The 24,463-nt window shown below is 35.8% G+C and overlaps 1 protein-coding gene across 1 annotated transcript in view; it reads right to left on the bottom strand.

The window, feature by feature from the left end:
* Positions 1-24,463, bottom strand: part of THSD7A (thrombospondin type 1 domain containing 7A) — a 400,790-nt gene that overhangs the window by 131,360 nt on the left and 244,967 nt on the right. Inside the window, exons 5-6 of the mRNA XM_069462088.1 lie at positions 11,806-11,961; positions 10,124-10,336 (exon numbers count right to left, since the gene is read on the bottom strand). Of these exons, the coding sequence (XP_069318189.1) occupies positions 10,124-10,336; positions 11,806-11,961 (369 nt within the window). The remainder of the gene's footprint in view (positions 1-10,123; positions 10,337-11,805; positions 11,962-24,463) is intronic.

Genomic DNA, 24,463 nt, shown 5'->3' with positions numbered 1-24,463 from the left:
CCCTAAAGTTTAGTCTCAACAAAGCAACATGAGTCATTCTTCAAAAACATAAGTCAGTTCTGATCACTTGTCTCCAACCCTCCAGTAAATTCCCATCTTGGTCAGAGTATTGGCCAAAGCCCCTGAATGGTCTTACACCTCTGTAACTTCTCTAAACTCACCTCCCAGTACACTCCCCCTAACTCACTCTACTCCAACACACTGGCCACCTTGTTGTTCCTCAAATATACAAAGCATTTCCTACCTCCTGGTCTTGCATTTAATGTTCCTTCTGCTCTGAATGCTCTCTTCTTACATTCTCATGGGGCTTTCTTTCCCATCTCCTTTATGTCTCTTCACAGATGTCACTCTATCAGCAAGATTGAATAAATTGTAATTCTGTGAACTAGGCTGGAAAAACTGGAGCAGAAACTGATTTTGGAGGAAAGATGATGAGTTTGAATTTGGTATATAGTGAGTTTGAAATGCCAGGAGGGTTTGGTTGGGGCTTTTGGGTACAGCTCCATAGCAGAGAGTTGAAAGGGAATGTCAACATCTAAGGAAGAAGTAAAGAAAGAATATAGCATCTAGGAAACAGAGGAAGTGACATGTGGAAGGTCACTATGTCCACACATTCTGGTAAGTATCTCTCATCAAAGGTATAATCTATTCCAGTATCCCTTGAGTCTAGTTGGCCTTAAGACTTGCTTTAACCCACAGTGTAGCAGAAGTGACCTTATGAGAGTTTTGGAACCGAGGCATTTAAGCAGCCTTTAAGCTGTTTTGCTCTCTTAGAACACTGTCCTGAGACCACCTAGAAAAGAAGCCAGTCCACTGAGGACACATGGAGGAAAAATGAGGTACCTTTAGTGGAAGGAGTGGGGCCACCTTGGACATTCCAGCCATGCTAGCTCTTTAGTTGAATGCAGCTGCATCAGTGAGGCCAGACAGAAAAACCACAGCCCAGCCAAACAGCAGAATTGTGAAAAAATCAAAACAAAGAAACAAACAGAAACAAAAAAATATTGTTAAGTTTGAGGTGGTTTGTTGTGTAGTATACATAGCTGGGACAGAACTTAGTACCTAGAAATGAGATGCTGTTTTACCAAAACAGTTTACTACCTAAAACAGGTAGTATTGGCTTTGAGATTTGGGATGGGTAAATGCTGAAAAATAGGTGAGAAGGTTGTTAGTGAAGGATAGAGACAGAGAGTCTTAGGTAGTTACAGAAAAATTGGCAAAACTATTTCTTGTGGAAAGTTGCATGATGAAAAATGTATCTAATGAACATGATGACCCAGATAAGGAGATTCCAGGAAAAAATGTTTAAAAGTGTTCATTTATTTTTTTTAACTTGAGAATAGCATTCTATGGGAAAAGAAATAAACTTGAGAAGAAATAATTCAATATGAATTGGAATTTAGAGAGTGTCTCAACAAGCTGAAATGGAAAATTGTTTCTCATCATTACTTCTCTGAGAAAAAGATTTTCAGAGTTCAAAATGGCCTAAGGTAAAAAGTCAAATCTAGGATCTAGATAATAATTCTTTGATGACACTACAGAAAGATATAAGTGATTCCTATTAATAGAAAACTCTCTCGTCTGGACAAAAGGACTTTCAACAATCTTAGAGGCATTTCACACAGCAGCCTCACATGTGGCCCAAAGTAAAAGAGGCTTGTTTAAAAGCAGTCATGGATATGGCTTTTGAGACATAGAGTGACTTCCAATGAGATTCATGGGAAACTCAAAACATTTTAAGAGTGCTGTATTGACAAAACTCTGCCAATTTAGACGTAGAGAAACTGAGACAGTTCATAATGAAAAAAAGTGTCTTCTGGCCTCTCTAATTTCTATGGGCAAGAGGCAGACTGAGAAAGTTTTAGCTACAAACATAAGCCATTTCTTATGGAAAAAGAAAGACACTTTAGGGGAAAAATTCAAGAGCGCAGAATGAAGAGCAAAGAGTTAAGGAAAACAATAAACTAGGGAACCACTCCCAGAGAACAAAAATACATTCATATCAAAGAAATTTCCCTATCCCTGATATAAGGTGAACAGGCTGGATTTCATAATTAATACAGGCCAGAAATTGCTGATTACTTCCTATTTTTTCTCATTTTTGAATGAGAGAGTCTATTCTGATTTTCTAGTCCCTGTTACATCATTGCATGTGTGGAAGGAATTAGTGGAAAATACCTTGTGCTTTTCGTTCACAGGCCTCTGATCCAAGAATATTCACACCCAAATGGCTGTTCCTGAGGAGCTGCATCCGTATTTGAAACACATACAAATCATGAGGTAGTGAACTTCAAGCCTGATGATTGAATTGCGTGGGAATTTTGGTGGTCTTGGGTGGGGAAGGGGTGCATTTTGCATGCAGGAGGAGTGAAAATAATTGTGACCAGAGAATAGACTACAGTAAATTAAATTATTTGCAATAATTCTTTGCAACGTCTCCCACCAGGAGATAGATACAGTCTATTTCTCTTCTATTTAAATCTGGATTGTCACTGTTACTGGCTTTGACTGTGTGAGCACAAGAGGAATTCCAGCTTCTGTTTTGTCCTCTTGAAGTAATACCCTAAAACCGAGACATAGGCTGGTCTGGCTTGTTGGAAGATAAGAGCCCATTTGGAGAAGTACCAATGCACCTCAGTTGACCATCAGCACCAACTGCCAGATATGCAAGAGAGGCCATTTTGGACCTTCCAGCCACAGCAAAACCTCCATGAGGGAACTCAGGTAAAAACTGAACAAGAACTTCCCCAAATCAAGAGGAATCCTCATGATTTCAGCCTCATGGTTTCAGTTAGTATTTCAGTCACTGGGTTTTGAGGTGGTTTGTTACCCAGCAAAAGTTAAATGATAACGTGGCCTGGGAGGTAGAAAGAGAATCAAGAATATAGAATCAATGAAGTCATGGGAAGACGAAGTCTTGCAGAAGAGATAGATAAAAAGAGAAGAAGCAAATAAGGGGTTGGATAACCTAAGGAATGAGATTCATCTGTTGAGTTTAATAATTAAACTCCTGCCTAATTTGCCTGAAATGTGTGATTTCTGTCCATACGGGCTCTCAGTGACCCAGATATGAGAAAACTGGCTGCTCTGGCTTGTGTTCAGGGACCTCATCACCTATGACAAAGTAAAAGGCGGCTTATATATTTGCCATTTGAAATGGTAGCTAACGCTCAATGGGGAATTTATATCATTAAGTGCTAAGCAAACAATTATTTACTTAATTTTTATTTGAAGTTCCTGCAAAATCTATCCTATTTTTAAAAATAAAAAATAAGATTCTTTATATTAAAATCCTACACTTTGCTATAACATTGCTATTCAAAAGAACAATGGCTCAATCTTGATGCTTTCCTTAAAAACAAAAAATAATTTTTATTAAAAATATATCAAAATATATTATAATATGCAGACACATACACACACACAGCTGACAGATCAGGGTATCTGATGCCAGATTTTTTAAGTTTAAAATAAAATTGTGATTACTATAAACCAACACTGAAGAATAACCTATTGCCTTACGTTTTCTAAACGGCTATAATGACTTTCATCTTTACAACAAATTGAATAGAGAATCTCAACCCAATTATAGGAAACAAACTCCTACCAACAGTGTTAGATGATCCTAATTGTAAGTAAGAGACCTTAGATTTAAGCATAATATCCAACCTAATTATATTTCAAACACATTAAATGGCAGAGAATTCTACAAGAAGGAAACTTCTTAGTTGATTTATTGCTTAAATTATGGAAAAACAATTCAGTTATAGAATGTATTCCTGCATTTAAAGGAACAGTTTTTCCACATAATGGCTATGTAATTTGTGTTAAGAAGTAGATTACAGTTCCAGAGAATGATCATGCATTTGAGATTGTGTTCTCATCTAGTTCTATGGACATTTGAATTGATCTGAACTCAAGAGTTCTCAGCAAAGTTTTAGAAGCAAATCTTAATTAGTCGAGGTTCCATTCTGTATTTAAATATATTTTAACTTAAATTTTTATCACTCCCCCGTGTATATTATGATGTTTTTGCCCATCACTGATAAACAATTATGATAAGATATGGCACAAAATGTATTTCCCTGATAGAAAGGAGCAAAAATATTTATATGTGTGTTTTTCAATTTTAAGATCTTGAAAAAATATTCTAACATTTAAAAATATTAACCAATCTCAATATCTGCTGTTTTCAGGTTTGCTAGCCTTCTGAAGTTCCCTTTTCCATTAAAGTTCAAATGTAATTGTTTAAATTCCACTGGGGAATCCAGAACCTTCTAAGTAGTAGTAGACTCTCTCTGTCTTTATTTTTCCAAGGATTTTCATGGAGCTAATGTTTCCTGTAGCACTTTGGTTCCAATTTTTTGCCTTTTCTGTCCCAAAATTTATCGGTCACTCCTACAGTGATCATATCACTCCTTAGTCAAATCAGGACACTTCTGAGAACAAAAGAGGGTGCTATTAATAATGACCACAAGAAAAGGGTACTATCCTGAATAAGCCTTTACGTTCTGAGTTACTTATTTCATACCAAAGGATATTTCTAGTTTGCTGTGGCCCTCCTCAAACATTTTCTTTTTTTTCCTTAACATCCTTACTCTCACTTCTCCTAGACCCTTCTCACATCCTCTTTTACTATTTCCAAATTCCTTACCTATCTCCCCATACTGCCAGAGATAACTTAGAAATTCTTCTATTTTATTTTGCAGAACAACTCACCTCTTTTTCTTTTGTTATTATGAAGGCAATGTAGACAGTACCACACATTTGCCAACCAAAATGCCTCATCAAAGCATTTTCCTAAACTGGAAAACTGCATAGTCACATGGGCAGTCCTCTGTAGTATAGAAAACAATATAATCAGGTTTTAGGTTTGTTTTAGTTTATCCAATTTCTATACTCCTTCCCACTATAATTAGCTGTCTTCCTGTAATGGACAGTGTTTCTGGCCAGCTTGGATTCCCTGGGTTCCTTTTTACAGGATCTTTGCACCAATCTCTCAGACTCTGACACTAAAGCTTCATTCCTGACCTTTGGCTGATTGTCCTTGGACTCTAGAGTTGTCTAGCCATCATGGAGACCTGGATATTTCTGGGACTGACCCTCCTCCTTCCAGCTAGCAGCTGTGGGCCGATGATTGGTGTGAGAATATAAAAGTCCAGCTCTTTTACTTCTATAATCACGATCTTTGAGGTTTAATTTGCACTCCAGAGTGCCTGACCTAATTAGACTGAGTCTACAACTTCGTTTTTTTTTCTGTGCAGAAAAGAGTCAACAAAGCAGGCCTGAGACTGTCATCCTTAAATAGTCTTACACAAGGGTGGCCCTTGGCTTGCATCTGGGTACTTGAATTTTTGGAGGGCTCCACCATTTTCTAAATGAAAACAATGGCTCGGTGGGCTTAAAGTGTTTTCTTCTGGGAGTCTGGAATTTTCGTATGTGCTAGGAAGAGGGTGGCTACGTGGCTGACTGCCGGTATAAGGCCTGCACCCCAAGCTCAGTGGGCTTCCCTAGTAGACAACGCTGTACTTGTGTTGTCACAATTCATTGGTGGAGAAATTAAGCACATCCTGTGTGACTCCACTGGGAGAGGGCTCTTGGAAGCTTGCTCACGGTTTCCTCTGGACTTTGCCCCACATGCATTTTCCTTTTGCTGATTTCATTTTGTATCCTTCCATTGTAATAAATCATAGCTGTGGGTACAACCAACCGTCTACTGAATGCTGTGAATCTTCCTAGCGAATCTCTGAACCTGGAAGTAGTATTAGGATCCCAAGACACATTCTCCCTTCTCTATTTTGCTTCTTTATTCTCCCTTCTCTTACTGGTTTCTTCTGGGAGCACATACTTAATGAACTGCATGCATCCTAATCCTTGACCTGGCCTATGCTTCTGGGGGAATCTACAAATATTCTGAATCAGTCAAAATATTAGTCTCAACTACAAGTTCTGTAATTTCTTTCTATTCCAGGCATGCTTTGCTTCTCCCATCCTCTACTGCCTCTTGCCTCCTTCTGAACCCCTCTAAACTGTTACTCTTTAATAAATATATATTTGGACAAATTAATTCAGTGTTTATACAGTTTATAAATTGCATACAAATTGTACTACAAGGCTTAAAATAGAGACTGTCTTACCCCATCTCTCTCTTTGCTGAGTCTTGTTCTCCAGTGGTAAAAACTTGCAATACTTTTTAGGTGTTTATTCCCGTATTTACCTCAAGATATTGAAATGACAGGCCTTATATTCCTCTTAATACTTACAACATGGGAACAAAGAGTATGACATAAACTACTTAGGAAAGATATATTTAAGTCTTTTTTTCCCTCTACTTGTATGTGGAAATATATCCATTCCTATCCATTCTATCCATTCCAGAAGGAAGATATCAGTGATAAAAATTTCAGAAAGGTTAAGCAGTTCCATGACAAGCCAGTGCCCCGGATATTAAAGTCATCTTCCCCCAAGCTTTTTCACAGTCAGTTCTCTTGGTACTCTGATGATATGCAGAAATAGTTCTCAAAAGAGGCAGAAAAACTTGCTATAAAGGCTTCCTCCAATGCTCATCTCAACAAGTTCTTAATCACAGGTCTTCTTTAGTGTTAATAGAATCCAGCCAGTTTGCTGTGGTGCTGAGAGTCTTTGGACAACAGAGTTATTCCCATTCAAGAATGGCACAATACACACTGATGGCCCTAGCCGGTGACCCTTATTACTCTCCCTACTGTACCATTAATAACTCTGTAATGATGAATTGTTGTAGTGACTTACTTTCATAGAAATATTTTTGGTTTCATAGAAATCTAGGTCAAGTAGAAAGTGAGCTGTACATGTTAATGTCATTGGTTATAGATTAACTTTTGCAGCTCAGAAGGGCAGGCATTTGAATCTACTGAGGTCCACTGCTTTACAAAATAACACAGAAAACGAAATAACAAAACTGAGTTTTGGAAATTCACATGGAAAAGTGTCAATACTCTGATATTTGAAATATAGCATGTGATAAGGAAATACGGATGGCATCATTTGTTTATATTTGGTTTATGGTTTCAAGTAATAAGACAATACATTTTCTTTTTCCCAACTCCAGCCTAAAGCCTTGCTTCATTCAGCCTCTAACAAATCAATTTAGGAAACAAAATACTCTCGCCTCTCCAAATTTACACCTTTAAATAAAACACCCAAATATCACAAAAAAATTAAATAGAGCAGCTTTGAGGTGTTCTCATAGGTATAAAAATCCTCTAGGATTCCCCCAGTCCCCAGACCTCTGGAGTAGTTCCTGCATTTGTGCTCAGAGTTCTGGAAGTGCTTTTCTGATGAGCTTTAAATTTTATGCAATATTTTTTCTATTACACATAAAATGTTTATCTCTTTTTGGAGAGTCTAATTGTCTTTTGAGCTCTCTTTTGTCTTGCAATTCTGTTCCACTCCTCTGTCTGTCAGAGAATCTACATAAAACTCCTCCTGAGGGCTCTTACAACCTTTCCCAACCCTGCTCCTTAGAAGGCACCTGCAAAGAAGAATGGCAGCAGGAAATCCTAATGATCTCTGGAAGCCTGGACAAAGCCTATTTCAGGGAAAAAAAAAAAAAAAAAAAATAGAAATTTTAAGTGCCTTGAGGCCATTAACAAAGTTGTGAAATTTGTGAGAAACGTGGGAGAAAAAAATGTCTTTTTTACTATTTGCGAGGTTCACGGGCTCTAATTCTTCATGTCCCTAGTCGAGCTTTAACTTAATTATAAAACAAAATCTATAGCCGCAGCCCAGGCCTAGAGGTAGAGTCTGTACAACTAATCAACTTTAATTCCCTAGGCCCACTTTAATTACAAAACAACATTTGGTGCAGCTGCTAAACACTTACCAGGTGACCACATGATAATACTGGAGTAGTATTTATAAGTCTCCAGCTTTTGCTCTTATTCTATCAGCATAATTATGTCTCAGTTACATACAAATTTGAGCAGGCTCTAGGATTTATCAGAAAAAATAATTTTCTTGATTTTATAGACTCTTGTAGTTGAGCCAGTTAAAGTATTAAATTGCACTGCAACTAATTAATGTCAGGAGATCAAAATTTAATGTTGGAAGAGATGTACCAGTAAAGGACAATAACAACAAATCGAGTACCAGTTTTGCAGACTTACCTGCTTTTAATGAATTCTGCTTGTGAGGCAGACAAAGCGAAACCAGCTTATGTGTATTGTGAGTTATCACTTTGCTTTTTAGGTTTTAACATACATTACTCTCCAAGACAACTAGATATATCTAACTCATACCTCTGCTTGTTTTTTAGTGTTTCCTAAGACAAGTGAGGATGCCATTATTTGTGTTACAAAATAATTTTTACTCGACAAAATTATAATAAACCACTATTTTTTAAATAGCTATATAAAATATACTCAATTTGCACAAATATCCTGGAAGATCAGTGTACTCAGTGAACTAGACGTGATTTTTCATTGGACAGCACTGAGGCAGAAGTTCCATGCACAATGAACTTTTCATTTAGCTTTTTGCTTCATTCAAATATACTTTTATAATACCCGGGGCTCTAATTCCTCTGTAGGTCTATAGAGGGATGAAAAAATTATTTGAATTGAGGAAAAAAAATCAAGAAGTGCTATCACTAAGGGAATTAAATAAGACCCTTACTGTTTTTTTTTTACAGCAATTCAAAAGATTAAAATATAGAGTACTATCTAATCCGAATAAGGATTTGAAGTGTGAGTAAAAGACAAAGAATGTGCTTCTTTTGCTTTATTTTCCTTGATGGCAGTCTCTGAGTGTTACTTTCTACTTCTTTTCTTTCCCTTTAGTGCAGAACAGGGAAAAGCTAAAGAGAGGATATATCATAGCTGATTATACCACCACAGAAAAAGGCAGAATACATAAAAGATATCATAAACGATTGGGAGCAATAATCCCCTTCTTCACATTTCAACCTCAAATGCTGGTTCAGATTTCAACTACTACTGTCCTGCATGGCTTCCTTAGACCCTGGACAAAGACAAAAGCAAATTTCTCAGTAATAGCAGTGTCTGTCAGTCTTCCACCCCAGAGAGTGTCTTTCTTTACGACTAAACAGTGACTGAGTCACAGGAGGAAACAATTCTGCTTGCTGGAAGAAAATAGAACGGAAGGAATTATGACGGTTACCAGATGTTGTAGTACCCCTGAGGGGGCACCAGAATGTTTCTGCATATGCTGTAAACAGCACAAACTGTCAAACCATGGGACCCTGGGGTTTAGTGCTCATGCTTCTCTGAAGTGCAGAGTCATAGGATTCAAGAGTTAGAAGCAACCTTAGAGATGATCTTGTCCAGAGGCTTTAAACTGTGTCTAGGGGAGTCCTGTGGTTACTAAGCATGACTCAGGGATTGCTGAGGGGTACAGGATTCTCCCCCAAGCAGTAGCAGCACTCTTAGGAAGAATGTAAAAATCTTATATAACAGAGCCTACATCAAGACAGTGTATTTTTTTTTTCCAAACAAAAATTAGTTGTTAAAAGTCCTGGGTAATTCCTGTGGTTGGGGAAAAGAAACTTGTGGAAAACTCTCATCTGATGGCTCCATGACATTCCTAGAGAGAAGGCCCCCAGAGAGCAGAAGGTTGATTCAGGAACTCGAGGCTATGATAAGCCTCATGGCTTGTGAGCCTGGAAATTAAATAATATCACTAAGACACAGTTATCAGGGAGAACAAAAAAAAGACTTCTAGAGTCAAGTAGTCAAGTCAACCAACACTTACTACCCTTCTTTATTTACATTTTATTTTCTAGGACAAATTAAAAAATATATATATCTCTTAGAAAAATGTTACCTTTTCTTGTTATTTTTAAATTTGGCAATTTAATACATTCTTTCCTTTATGATGATTTAATTGTTATTCCACATTACCTGCACTGCTTTCAGATTAAAATATATCCTGTCACTGTTTCTGGAACCTCTCCAGTGCCACCATTAGAATGAGAAAGAGAGAGAGAGAGAGAAAAGTAGCAATTTATGTTTGTAAATGGAACCAGTTATGATGAGAGAAGACACAAGATTTTAACATAAGGTCAAAGCATATCTCCAGGGTTAAACAGACATTCATAAAAATGCAATAGATACATCTGTCTCACCATCACTGTTGATGCACACAACCTCTTGAACTTGTGTGCCTGGACCACACTCCTTCCCATTATCTGGTTCACAGTCTCCGAGCCTCACTGCCTTCCAGTCATAGCAGGACGGCTCTTCACAGGGAATGGCTTCCAGTAAGTGAGGGCAGTTTCCAGTCCCCCCAGAGCCTCCAGTGGGCTCATTGGTAATACGCCGCTTCCTCAGTTTGAAGCCTGAATTATCGAGGAAAGAAAACATGTATTGTTACCGTCAGGGGTTAAGTATTTTAGAAAGCGGAATAAAACTCCAGAGTGAAAGTTGGAAAGAGTAGAGGTAGAAGTCATGTCTCTTTTGAATCACTGCTGAACTCCCAAACTCTAGCTAAATGTGAAGTCATAAACCATTTATTAAATAAATAAATGAATGGATGAATGAATGGAATATAAAAAGAGGGACTTTGGTTTTAGCTTATTACAGTAAAGATAAGGCAAGAAGTGCCATGTAACTCCCATTTCCTTTGTAAGGCTGAGGGATAGGGGAGACAGAAATAGAGACAGAGATAGATTTGGTCCATTTGGCAAGTCTATAGTTATAGAATATTCAAAGAAACAATGAAATCTCAAACTGTTCAGAAATATTCATGGGCAGATGAAAGTGCTATTATTTTTAATTCTTCAGCATGGTCACGTGATTGAATTTGGAAAAGGAAACTCTGAGAAGTTGGATGGTTCCAGAGAAACTGTCTCTTTGAGCCTTGGTTGATTTTAGACTCCATGGAAATTTGATTTAGGAACATATACCATCTGGGCTCCAATATGGAGTATTCAAAGTTCTGCTCTGTGCTTTAATAGCACCTAAGTGTTGCCCTTCCTGGCAATGTATAACAAAATTAATAAGTCTGTTTATTGCTATATGAACACACTAGAACCACTAGAAGACTGCCCATTAAAAGAAAATAGAAAACATTTTCAATTACATGAAAGATCATGTGCAAATTAGCCCATCATGCCCACCATGAAGTCAACCACTGCATTTATTCCACTCCTTTTAGACTTATATCATTTGCATCATACAAGTAAGCAAGTTTTTAAAATTTTACCTTCAAAGTAATAAGGAGCTCGATTTATTGGGCACTAGCTATGGGACAGACACTGAATTACGTGCTTTATGTTTACTATCTCTTTGATACTTTAGAGATAATCTGGGTGGCAGATATTGTTACACCACTTTTACATATAAGAGGACAAAGATTTAGATAAGCTATTAATCATTACCTTACCTAAACAGCAAGGGACAGAGTAAGTTTTCCAATCAAGACCAGTCCTATATCACAGCTCATCTTAACCATTGCACTAAACTGCCTCAGATGTTCTCCACAGTGTTGTCTAAATTAACAAGTATTTTGTCTATACTCTTCCACTGAATTTTTTTATTTGTATAAATTTGAGGGGTACATGTGCAATTTTGTTACATGCTTAGGTTGCATAGTGGTCAAGTTAGGGTTTTTGGGGTATCCATCACCCAAATAATATACATTGTACCCATTAAGTAATCATTCATCCTTGAAATCAATACTCCTGAGCCATTCTGGAAAACATCGCAAATGAATAATCACAAGGAACACCGAACAGCACTTTTAAAATAATTCACAATTTGACTCAATTGATAGAAATTTCAAGCATGTCATATTAATATTACGTACCTTTTTTGCCTTGCTGGTCATTACAGTTTTCATAAGTACAAGGTCCCCAAGCTGACCAAGGTGAAACCTCACATTCAATTGGACAAGGGATATGGCACAGCTGTGTAGTATTAGGGACAGGGGCAGTGCATAATTTCAAGTCCACTGGTTTTGAGGCTGTTTGGAGAAAAATGCAAACATCTTTAAGAATTAAACAAAAAGAAAATGTTATGGTCAACAATATGATTTTTCTATATGGAGAAGGAAAATGCTTAAAGAAGTGGAAGTGCCACCAAGACAGCATTCCAATGCTTCCCAGCTATGTCCTGAGAATAAAAACAGAAGGAGTGGGCAAAATAGAAGAAGCAGTATAGTATAGTCAAGGGAAACTGGAGAAGTCTTACAAATTGTTTGACTGCCAGTTTTACCACTAATTAAGCCGTGCAATTAATAATACTGAATGTAACTTTCCTAGTCAGTAAAATAATCCTTAAGGCTATTTCTAAAATGCTACAACTAGATTCCAAGAAATTCAAATCTGTTTTAGAAGACTGAAGATAATAGGAGGGAAACTATAGCTTTAATATACGTGGAAAAAATGTCCACCGAGTGGCTTCTGGTGGAGCACTCTCCCGTCCCTTTTGGTCCATAGGTGTTGAGAGGTACCAAGTGCACATGATGAAGGAAGAGCTCAAGTGGGCGCTACGCTCTCTACCTCGAGCTGCATGACGTACCCAGTGCTTTCTCGAACTTTTAAAGAATACATTATCTGCATATGTGACCCCAAACTAAGAATTACTAAAGAGACTAATTTATGTGTTTGTTCATAAATTGAACAATGAACTATGGAGAATGTTGTTTGTTCTTGCTTCTCCTCTTTTCTAATTTTTATGCCTGCATTTTGGCTCACATGTATTTGAGTTAATATCAAGATACAGTCATAGTTCTGGACACAGGACTGGTTAAAAATGACTAAGTGAGGAAGATACTTAAAACTATATGTACAGTATAAGACAATCAAGTTTAGTTGTATAACATCTATCTATCTATATCCTAATAGCTATAGTTACTTTTGTTGTAAAAAAATTTAACAAGTAATTGTCCTGGTCACACATTTCCTTGAATAAAAACTAGTTCCTGTTTCACTCTGGTAATTTGAAGAGCTCATGCTTATAGAATAAAGGACTTAAATAATGAAGGCTTAGATATTTCTTATTCTCCTACGTGAAAAAACTTTCAAATTCCAATTGCACAGGATTGTTCATAGAAAAATTAAAATATTTTAAACTATGTCATCTTAACTTTTAAATAAAGTACTGAATATGTCCGATTGTAGTTTAAACTCTAAGACAAACTGTAAGCACTTGGGCATTCCCTAAGTTTCTGCACACACAATCCTAAATGCTATCTGAAGTCTATGTCATTGACTTCTCTTACTGCCACAGTTTTCGTTCTGAAAAAATTCTGCAGATTTTATTTCTCCTTTTTCCTACTATTGGTGCTTATCACCTCCATCCCCCACCCCCAACACACACTGTGGTGAAAATAAATGACTGGGCACCTCTAATTTGCTTAGTATGAGCACAGTGAGCATTCTCACTCAAGATCATCAGGACTACTGCCAATGTGCATCATAACATCAGCTGAAGCCAAAAATGATTAATTTTACTGCTTTTTCGTAGTGAAAGTACTTCACACACTAATGCCAGAAAACACAGAAATAAATGCTTCATTCTCTTCGAATATAAAAAATAACTTGACATCAATAATACATATTTCACATAAAATGAACTCTTTTTAGGACTCTTCTGAGTAGAAGAGTCTAAAGTATGTTTCAAAATTAACTGAAATTAATATAAGTAATTACTTTCACTTGTGGAATCTTTTACACTGTCATTTAAATTAGAGGTTTTATGAAAGGAAGACCTTAAAAGTCTCCATTGTTTTCTTTCAATTTGTAAAAAGTCACTTTAAACCTTGATGTTATCATATTCTTTTGGAAATAATAGTTGCTATAGAGTGAAGTTTACTGGGCATGCAATTCTGAGGAATATTAGAATCTGAAGAAATTTATTTCATCTAAGAGGGAAACATTATCAAGGAAACAAAACATTGTGCGTCTACATCTTGGTCATTTTCTCTGTAAGTTTAATTTTAGCTTTTGGTGTATTTTGAAAGAATCAAATAGAATAATCAGTCATGAAATCTTGAGCTACTGAAAGAGAAACTGATGAATAAAGGCTCAAGGAAGAATTACTGAAAGAAAATACTCTTGAGGGATGCTCAGCTGCTAAGCCCACTAAGTCAACACTGAGATGATATAATTCTTGAAAAATGAAATATAATTGTGTATATATATGATATATACGCACATATATATAAGCTTTTTTCATTAACCACAGAAACACAGGAGGAGAGTATCTGTGTACAATTCTATTCCTTTGCTGATTTTCATTACAGATTTTCTTGTAAATAGAGTATATATTGATTAATGTAAATCACAAATACTAGCTGAGCTCCTCAAAAGCTATAAGTCAATTACATCTTTGCACCTGCCTAAGGGTTATCTGGAATCAATGGGATTCAATGAATGAAGTAAAGGACAGCCTCCGGAGAACTACTGGGTTTTAGTTTATATTTGTGGGATATAACTTCTATGGTGTTTTATTATATAATATAGTGCTTACTACTGATACAATATTCTCAAATACTGAAATTTGAATTTTCTGGAATGTTCTAGTCCTTACTTTTGTGTAATTTAACACTTAAGAAATGGTTTATCCAGTACAAGCTTCGAAGAAATATATATTAGTTTTTTTTAAAAGCTTATTAATCTCTTCAATATGAGACACTTTATTGTTTTCAAATTATTTAAAGGGTATTCAATTAAATATATATTATATGCTTCACAGGGTCACAAAAGAATGTCTGAACTTATCTGAAGTTACCAAATCAAACCAAAAAAAAGAGACTGGTGCATTTCTGTAATTCTGAAATATTTTTGCGTTTTCTATGTTTAAGCTCTAGAAATGGAAACAAATATTTTGGGAAATAAACTCAATACTTTTGTTTCCATCAATACGGCCAATGAAGTATTCTGAAGATAGGCCCACTTTATAACCCCTACAGATAGTTAATATATAGTTTTAAATTAAATGCTTCATTTTGAGATAAATAGAAAGATTCATATGAAATTGTAATTTGACAGATTCTGTGTATCCTTACCCCATTTCCTCCAATGGTAAAATATTCTAAAACTATAGTATGATATATCATAATTAGAATATTGACATTGATACGGTCAAGGTACATGTACTTGGGTTGTATAGTGTCACTGCAAAATTCATGTCTACTAAAAGAATATAACCTTACTTAGAAATAAGTTATTTGCAAAGGTAATCAGTTGATGAGGTCTTACTGAGTTAGGGTGAACCCTAAATACAATGACTGGTGTCCTTAAAACAAGACCACGTGAAGACACACAAGAAGACCATGCTTAATAGAGAGATTGGAGTGATTCAGTTATAACTAAAGAACACCAAGGATTGCCAGCAGCTGTTTTGTTCCAGTGTTAGCTGTAGGTTTTTGTAGGTCCTCTTTATCCAGTTGAGGATATTCCTGTCATTCCTATTTTTCTGTGAGTTTTTATTATGAATGGGTGTTGAATTTTGTCAAGTGCCTTTTCTGCATTGATTGATATTATCATGTGATTTTTCTTCTTCGGCCTGTTAAAATGGTCAGTTACATTGATTGATTTTCTAAAATTCAAGAAGCCCTGCATTCCTACATGAACTACACTTGGTCTTAGATTTTAATTGTTTTATATATTGCTGAATTCTATTTGCTAACATTTTGTTAAGGATTTTTGTGTTTATACTTATGAGGCATTTTGGTCTATAGTTTTCTTTTTGGTGAACTGCCTTTGTCTTTATTGCCTTTTCTATTTTCTGGATAGAAATTTTCTATTTCATACTGGGTGAGTTGCAGTGGGTTATGCTTTATTTTTATTTTTATTTTTTGAAATTTATGTGTATAAAGTTGTTATCCCATGTTATCCTTTTGATGTCTGTAAGATGTATAGTGACATTTCCTATTTCTTTCCTGATATTGGCAAGTTGTGTCTTTTTTCTTTTTTACTTTATTAGCCTTGCTAGAAGTTTCAATTTTAATGATCTGTTGAAAGAACCAGCTCTTTGTTTCATTGATTTTTCTATTGCTTTTCTGTTTTCAATTTCATTGATTTCTATTATGTCTATTATTCCCTTCCTTCTGCTTGCTTTCAACACTTTTTGCTTCCCTTTTTCTTGGTTCTTGAAATGGGAGCTTAGATTATTGATGTCTTATCCTCTTTTCTAATGCAAGCATTTAGTGTTATAAATTCCTATCTCAGCACTACTTTAGATTTTGATATGTTGTACGTTCATTTTCATCCAGTTCATCTTCCTTGAGAATTCCTTTTTCACATATGGATTATTTAGAAGTGTATTTCTTAGTTTCCAAGTGTTTGAAAATTTTATTATTATCTTCCTGTGATTGAATTCTAATTTGATTCCACTGTGCGCAGAAAATACATTATGTATGATTAACTTCTTTCAAATTTGTTGAGGTTTGTTATGGATAATGGTATGGTCTATCTTGGTATGTGTTCTATAGACTCTTGGAAAGGTGAATTCTTCTATGTGGCTTTTATAATTTTAATATATGTTCCATCTATGTCAATTTTGCTAAGATTCTTATCATAAAAGGGTGTTGAATTTTCTTGAATGCTTTTTCTGCATCTATTAAGATAATTACATAATCTTTACTTTTGCTTCTGTTTATGTGGTGAATTATATTTATGGATTTATGTATGTTGAAACATCCTTATATCCCTAGGATAAAGCCCACTTGGTCATAGCAGATAATTTTTTTTTTTTTGATGTGCTGCTGAATTCAGTTTGTTAGAATTTTATTGAGAATTTTTGCATCTATATTCATAAGGGATACTGGTATATCATTTTCTTTTTGTTATGCCCTTTCCTCGCATTGGTAGAAAGGTGGTACTGGCTTCATAGAATGAGTTGGGGAGGATTCCTTCCTTCTCAATGTTATGAAATAATTTCTGCAGTATGGGTACCAATTCTTCTTTGTAGGTTTGGTAAAATTAGGCTAAGAAACCACCTGGTCTGGGGCTTTTTTTGTTGGGAGATGTTTGATTGCTGCTTCAATTTCATTGCTCATTACTGGTCAGTTCAGGAGTTCAATTTCTTTCTGATTGAGCCTTGGGAGGTTGTGTGCTTCCAGAAATTTGTCCATTTCCTCAAAGTTTTCAAGTTTCTGTGCACAGAGATTTTTATAGTATACAGAGATGATATTTTTTATTAATGTGATATCAGTTGTAATATCTCCATTTCCATTTCTGATTGAGCCTATTTGGGCCCTTTCTTTTCTATTTCTGGTTCATCTAGTGAGAGGTCTATCAATTTTGTTTATGTGCTCGAAGAACCAACTTTTTGTTTCATTAATCTTTTATATAATTATTTTGTTTTTGATTTCATTTAGTTCTGCTCTGACCTTAGTTATTTCTTTTCTTCTGCTGGGTTTGGATTTGGTTTGCTCTTCCTTTTCTAATTCCTTGAAATGATCCATTAGATTGTTGATTTGTGATCTTTCAGTCTTTTTGATGTAGGCATTTAAGGCTATGAATTTCCCTGTAGGACTTCTTTCATTGAATCCCATAGATTTTGATAACTTGTGTCCCCTTTGTCATTTAGTTCTAAAAATCTTTTGATTTCCATCTTAATTCCTCCTTGACCCAATAATTGTTCAGCAGTAGGATGTTTAATTTCTATTTGAATGGGGAAAAGTTGAAAGCATTCCCACTTAGAACTGCAATAAGACAAGGATGCCCACTGTCACCACTTTTATTCAACATAGTGCTGGCAGAACAATCAGGCAAGAGAAGAAAAATCAAGGGTATCAAAATGCAGAAAAGGAGGTCAAATTATCATTCTTTGCTGATGATATGATCTTATGTCTAGAAAATCTCAAAGATTCTCCCAAGAGACACCTAGAATTGATAAATAAATTCCACAAAGTCTCACATTATAAAATCAATGTACACAAATCAGTAGAATTTCTATACACCAATAATAGTCAAGCTGAGAGTCAAATCAAAGACTAATGTCTTTCACAATAGCAACAAAGAAAATAAAATACCTAGGAATATATTTAACCAAGGAGGTGAAAGACCTCTGTAGGGAGAACTATGAATCACTGAGGAAGGAAATTGCAGAGAATGTACACAAATGGTAAACCATATCATGCTCTTGGATCAGCAGAATCAGCATTGTTAAAATGTTCATATTACCCCAAATGATTTACAGATTTGGTGCAATCCCCATCAAAATATCAATGTCACTCTTCACAAATCTAGAAAAAATAATTCTACACTTCATATGGAACCAGAAAAGAGCCTGAATAGCCAAAGCAACCTTAAACAAAAGGAAAAGATCAGGAGGCATCACTTTACCAGACTTCAAGCTATACTACAAGGATATAGTAACCCAAACAGCATGATACTGGCACAACAATAGAGACATAGGCCAATGAAACACAGCAGAGAACCCAGATATAAAACCAGCCACATATTGCCATCTGATCTTTGACAAAGCAAACAAGAACATATACTGGGGAAAAGAATCCCTATTCAATAAATGGTGTTGGGGAAATTGGATAGCCACATGTAGAAGATTGAAACAGGATCCTTACTTCTCAACACTCACAAAAATTAATTCACAATGAATAACAGACATAAACCTAATGCATGAAACTATAATAATTATAGAAGAAAATGTTGGAAAAACTTTTCTAGATATCAGCCTAGGCAAAGAATTTATGAAGATGACCCCAAGGGCAATCACAGTAACAACAAAAATTAATAAATGGAACTTGATTAAATTACAAAGCTTCTGCATAGACAAGGAAACAATTAGCAGAGTGAATAGACAACCTACAGAATGGGAGAGAATATTTGCATGCTATACATCCAGTAAAGGGATAATAACCTGAATCTTCCAAGAACTCAGGCAAATAAGCAAGAAAAAAAAATAAAATAAAACAACACCATTAAAAAGTGGGCAAAGAACATGAACAGAAGCTTTTCAAAAGAAGATAGACTAATGGCCAATAAACATATGAAAAAATGCTCAAATCTCTAATTATCAGGGAAATGCAAATCAAAACCACAATGAGATACCACCTTATTCCACTGAGAATGGCTTTTATCAAAAAGTCCGAAAACAACAGATGCTGGCATGGATGCAGAGAGAAAGGAGGACTTACACACTGTTGGTGGGACTGCAAACTAATATAACCTCTATGGAAAACAGTATGGAGATTCCTGAGAGAACTAAACATAGACCTACCATTTGATTCAGCAATCCCACTACTGGGTATTTACCCAAAAGAAACACAGTCATTTTATCAAAAAGACAGTTACACTAGAATGTTTATTGCAACACAAGGCATAATTGCAAAGATATGGGATCAATCCAAGTGCCCATCAATTCATGAGTAGATTAATAAAATGTGGTATATGTATACCATGGAGTATTACTCAACCATAAAAAAAAATGATGAATTAATACCTTTTGTAACGACCTTGATGGAACTGGAGACCATTCTCCTAAGTGAAGTATCGCAAGAATGGGGAAAAAAAACCCACAACATGTACTCACTATTAAATTGGAACTAACTGATCCAGCACTCATGTGCACATATGAAAGTAAAACTCAACAGAAATCAAGCAAGTGGGAGGCAGGAGAAGGGGATGGGTAAAATCACACTTAATGGGTACAATGTACACTATCTGGATGACAGGTACATTTATAACTTTGACTCAACCTGTACAAAAGCAATATATGCAACCAAAACTATTTGTACTCTGATAATATTCTGAAATTAAAAAAAGAAAGTGAATTCCGCTGTAGTTAGATGGAATGAGCTATAAATGCCTATTAGATTCTGTTGCTTGATGGTGTTGTTGAGTTCTTCTATATCCTTGCTGAGTTTTTGCTTAGCTATTCTATCAAGTGTTGGGAGTAGGGTGTTGTCATTTCTAACTATAATTGTAAATTTGTCTGTTTCTTTCTTTAGTTCCATCAGTTTTGTTCACATATTTTGCAGTCTGTTGTTTGGCATATACACATTTTGGATTCCTTCGCTTTCTTGGTGGATTGACCCTTTTGTCATTATATAATGTTTTTCTCTATCTCTGGTAATTTTCTTTGCTCTGATGCCTAATTTACATTATTACCATAGCCAACCCTTCTTTCCTTTGAATAATATTTTTATAACATACTGGTTTCCATTCTTTTACTTTCAACCTCCTTATATATTAATAGTTACATTTCAAGTGAGTTTCTTGTAGAATGTGAATAGTTGGGTCATATAGCTTTATCTACTCTACCAATCTGTGTTTTAATTGGTATATTTAGACCATTTACATTTAATGTCATTGTTGATATATTATGGGTTAAGTCTTCTACTTTTTAAAATTTGTTCTCCGGTTTTCATTTCTGTTTTCTTTTTCCTGCTTTCCTGTCACTTACTTGAACATATTTTCGAACCCCATTTTAATTTATCTATAGTGCTATTTAATGCATCTCTTTGGATAGTTCTGTTAGTGTTTGCTGTAGGTATTGCATTACATATATTATATATATGATATATATATCTATATCATATACATATACACACATATAATCTATTCACAGTCTACTATACTTTTACCAGTTCCAGTAAAGTATAGAAAACTTACCTCCATTTATCTTCTCATATCCTCCCTCATTTATAATATAATTTTCTTAAATATATCCTTAACATATTTTTAGGATCATCTCAGGTGGCAGTGTTATAATTTTTCTTTCAACTGTCAAACATAATTTAGAAAACTCAGGAAAGCCTATTGTATTTACCCATAGTTTTATTTAACTACTCTTTCTTCTTTCCTGAAATTCCAAGTTTCCTTTTGTTGTCATTTCCTTTCTATTTAGAAAACTATCTTTAGCCATTCTTTTAGAGTAGGTCTGCTGGCAACAAATTCTCTTACTTTTCCTTCATCTAAGAATATCTTTATTTCTCCTTTATTCCTGAAAGATATTTTCCCTGAGTAATGAATTTCAAATTGACACTTGTTTTCCTTTAGCACTGAATAACATTGTGGAACTTTATTTTGGCCTATATGGTTTCTGGTTCATCATCATTCAAATTTTATTTTCCCTATTGGTAGGGTTTTTCTCTGGCTGATTTCAAATATTTTTTCTTTATCATTACTTTTCAGATTTTTATTGTAATGCATCTTGGCATATATTTCCTTAGTTTTAACCTGATGGAATTCATAGAGTTTCTTGAGTCTGTAGGTTATGTTTCTTGCCAAATTTGAGAAGTTTTCAGCCATTATTTCTTTGAATACTTTTTTTTTTATTTTAAGCCCTGTCTTTTTTCTCCTTTCCTCCTAGTCCTGTAGGTATCTGAAACACTTTTCGATTTTTTTCACTAATACATTTTCTCTGTGTTGTTCAGATTAAGTAATTTCTATTATTCTATACTCCAGTTCTTTGATTCTTTCCTCTGTCCCCTCCATTATGCTGTTAAGTCCATGCACAGAGCTTTTTATTTTTGTTATTGTATTTTTCAGATTTAAAATTTTCACTTGGCTCTCTTTTATATATCTTTAATTTCTTTGCTGAAGCTTTCTATTTTTTGTGTATCAAGCATGCTCATCATCATTAAAGCAATTTTATCATAGTTTCATTAAAATCTTTGTTAGATAATTCTAACCTCTCTATCATCTCAGTGTTGGTTGACATATAGTGCTTGTTCTTTTGTATTCAATTTGAAATCTTCTTGGTTCTTGATATCATGAGTGACTTCAATTGAAATCTGGACATTTTTGTATTATATCACAGACTCAAGATCTTTTTAAAATCTTTTTTTTTCTTTCAAACTGAACTTTTATGATACTGCTCCAGCACGGGAAAGGTGTGCGTGTGCCACATTGTTACTGCCAGGTGAAGGCAGAAGTCCAGGTTTCTTACTTAACCTCCATTAACAACAGAGGGGGAACTTCTAGTTACTTATATGTGGGTGGGCGTGTTGTGGTTCCCCAACTATCTTCACTAACATCATTGGGTGCGGAGCTCATTACCAGCTATCAGGGATGAAAGACCCAGTTCCCTACTTGGCTTTCTCTGACACCACCAAGCAGGAGTGTTGAGCACTCATTATATAGCATCACAAGGGTGGAAACTGAGGCTCCCACTAAGCCATTGCTGGTGTGGGGAAGGGTACAGCCATGTTCTTTTTCTGTGCTTTTGGCTGGGTAGAGTGGTGATTGTCTGTAATTTTGTGTCTTGCCAGGTTGGTCCTTTGCTTGTCCTTTGGCTAGAAAGTGCAGGCATTTTGGGGGGGCTTTAAAATTTATGTCCACTGGTATTTCTGGGTTGTTGGCTGCTTTAGCTCCAAATCTGAGATATGGGAGGCAAAAAGAAAACCAAGGGAACGCACCACCTTATCATTTCTTGGGCTCTGAGGTCTCTAGCTTTTCTGTCTTCTTCTCTCCAACTTTCAGAGTCTTTTTACGATTTGTTCTCTATATAATTTCCAGGAATTTTTTTAATTAGTGGGAAAATTATGAAAAATTACATCTCCTCTGTCTTCCTGAAAGCAAAAGCCAGTGTGTTATTTTAAAAATAAAGCCTTTTAATTATAATTAATTCAGATCACAAGTAGGGAATATCCTCAGAAGATTTCCAAAATCCACAACATGAATCCAATACAGTATAGTACTACAGTCCTAAATATGGCCTCTCCCCTGGTGAATGACTTGCTCAAGTCACAGAACTTTCAGTTTTAATGGCTAGAGAGAAACTAAGAATTGCATAACCAGAGATCTTTAATTATCAGGGGCAAAAAAAGGCATTTTCAGACAGAAAGTGAGAGTTTTATTACAATAGACCATCATCAAGGAAATTTCTAAAGAACTCATCTCTCATAAAAAAAGAAAGTGAACATAGAAGCAAAGTCTAAGATTCCAGATGAAATGGTGGTCAGAGAATATTGAATTGTTAGATAGATAGCGAGGGTCCTCTGGCTCTCCTAGGGACAAAAAGCAGGTGCCTCGCCTTAGTGCTGCCTTGAGCAATTGCCACACCTGGGGAAGAAGGACAAAGGTGGACACCCCGCCTTGGTGCTGCCCCACCTTGATCCTGCCCCAAGCAATTGACATAGCTGGGGAAATGAGGACACCCTGCCAATAGGCAAAAGAATGCAAGGAATTCCCCAGCCCCCAGACCAGACAGCCCAGGCACAGTAGGGTCTGGAAAATGACCTAGAGTAACCTAAGGCTAACTATCATATCATTAACTGTCAATCAAAGTGATTTAATGGTGAAGTTTGAATCACGAGGAGGGCCCAATCTAGGCAATAGAAAACAGGACCCCATACCATAACCAGGACCCCTTGTTATGACAAGGGGCCAGTTTTTCTACTGTGGTGAATGTATCTTGCTTTTGCTCTATAAACCTATCTGTTCTTCTTCAATTAACTTCATTTCGTACTGGCCTGCTATTGGTGTGTCTGACCATTCTTCAGCCAAGAGCACAGCAAGAACCAAAAACGGCCTACCAACCCGACAGAATGGGATTAAAAGTGAGCACTGACTATAAAAGCATAATTATAATGATTAATTAGGAGAGTGTGGAAGGCAGAATAAAGGTCACCCAAAGATTCTATGCCTTAATCTCTGGAACCTGTGAATATGTTATCTTACCTGACAAAAAGGACTTTTCTGATCTGAAAAGATCTGATCAAGGATATAAACCTCGGGGTGGGGAAAGTATCTTAGATTATTCACATGGGCCCAGTGAAATTACATGTGTCCTTAAAAGCACAGATCCTTTTCCAGCTGGGTCAGAAAGATAAGATGAAAGAAAAAGGAGGACAGAGCCAAAGCATAAAAGGTAGTTTTTATGCTCCACAGGCATTGCTGACTGTGGAGAAAGGGGCCAGGAACCAAGGAACATGGGTGGCCTCTAGAATCTGGGAACAGTCCCAGCTGGCAACCAGCAAGGAAGTGGAGATTTCAGTCCTCCAACTGGAAGGAACTGAATTATGCCAATACCCTAAATGAGCAAGGAAACAGTTCCTCCCCTAGAGACTCCAGAAAGGAGTGCAGCCCTGGCAATCCCTTGGTTTTAGCCTACAGCGATGCATTTCTGACTTCTGACCTATAGAACTATAAGATAAGGTATAAAGTTTGTGGCAATTTGTTATGGCAGTGGTAGAAAACTAATCCAGAGAGATAAATAGTAAGACAGAACTAAAATACAAGACCTTTCATAATATATAAGTTGCTGGTGGGTGATCAGAGTAAAATATTTTAAAGCCCTTAGGAAGGCCAATATATTGATTATAAACTGTATTCGTTTGGGTCTGCATCTTAAAATTTGAAGGCAATGTCTTTATATAAACAGGATAAGGATGTATAACTTCTGAACCATGGGAAGCAGTACAACAATAAAACAGTTGAATTTAATTCAAAGGAGAAACAAACAGAGAAAGTGGAACAAGGAGAATAAAATAAAATAAACAAATGCAAAAACTAAACTTAACCACGAACAGCCAGATTATCAGACTT

The sequence above is a fragment of the Eulemur rufifrons genome, chromosome 29 (assembly GCF_041146395.1).
Source record: "Eulemur rufifrons isolate Redbay chromosome 29, OSU_ERuf_1, whole genome shotgun sequence".
Lineage (NCBI taxonomy): Eukaryota > Metazoa > Chordata > Mammalia > Primates > Lemuridae > Eulemur > Eulemur rufifrons.
Note: the sequence above shows the minus strand (reverse complement) of the source record. Positions and strands in the feature narration are given on the sequence as shown.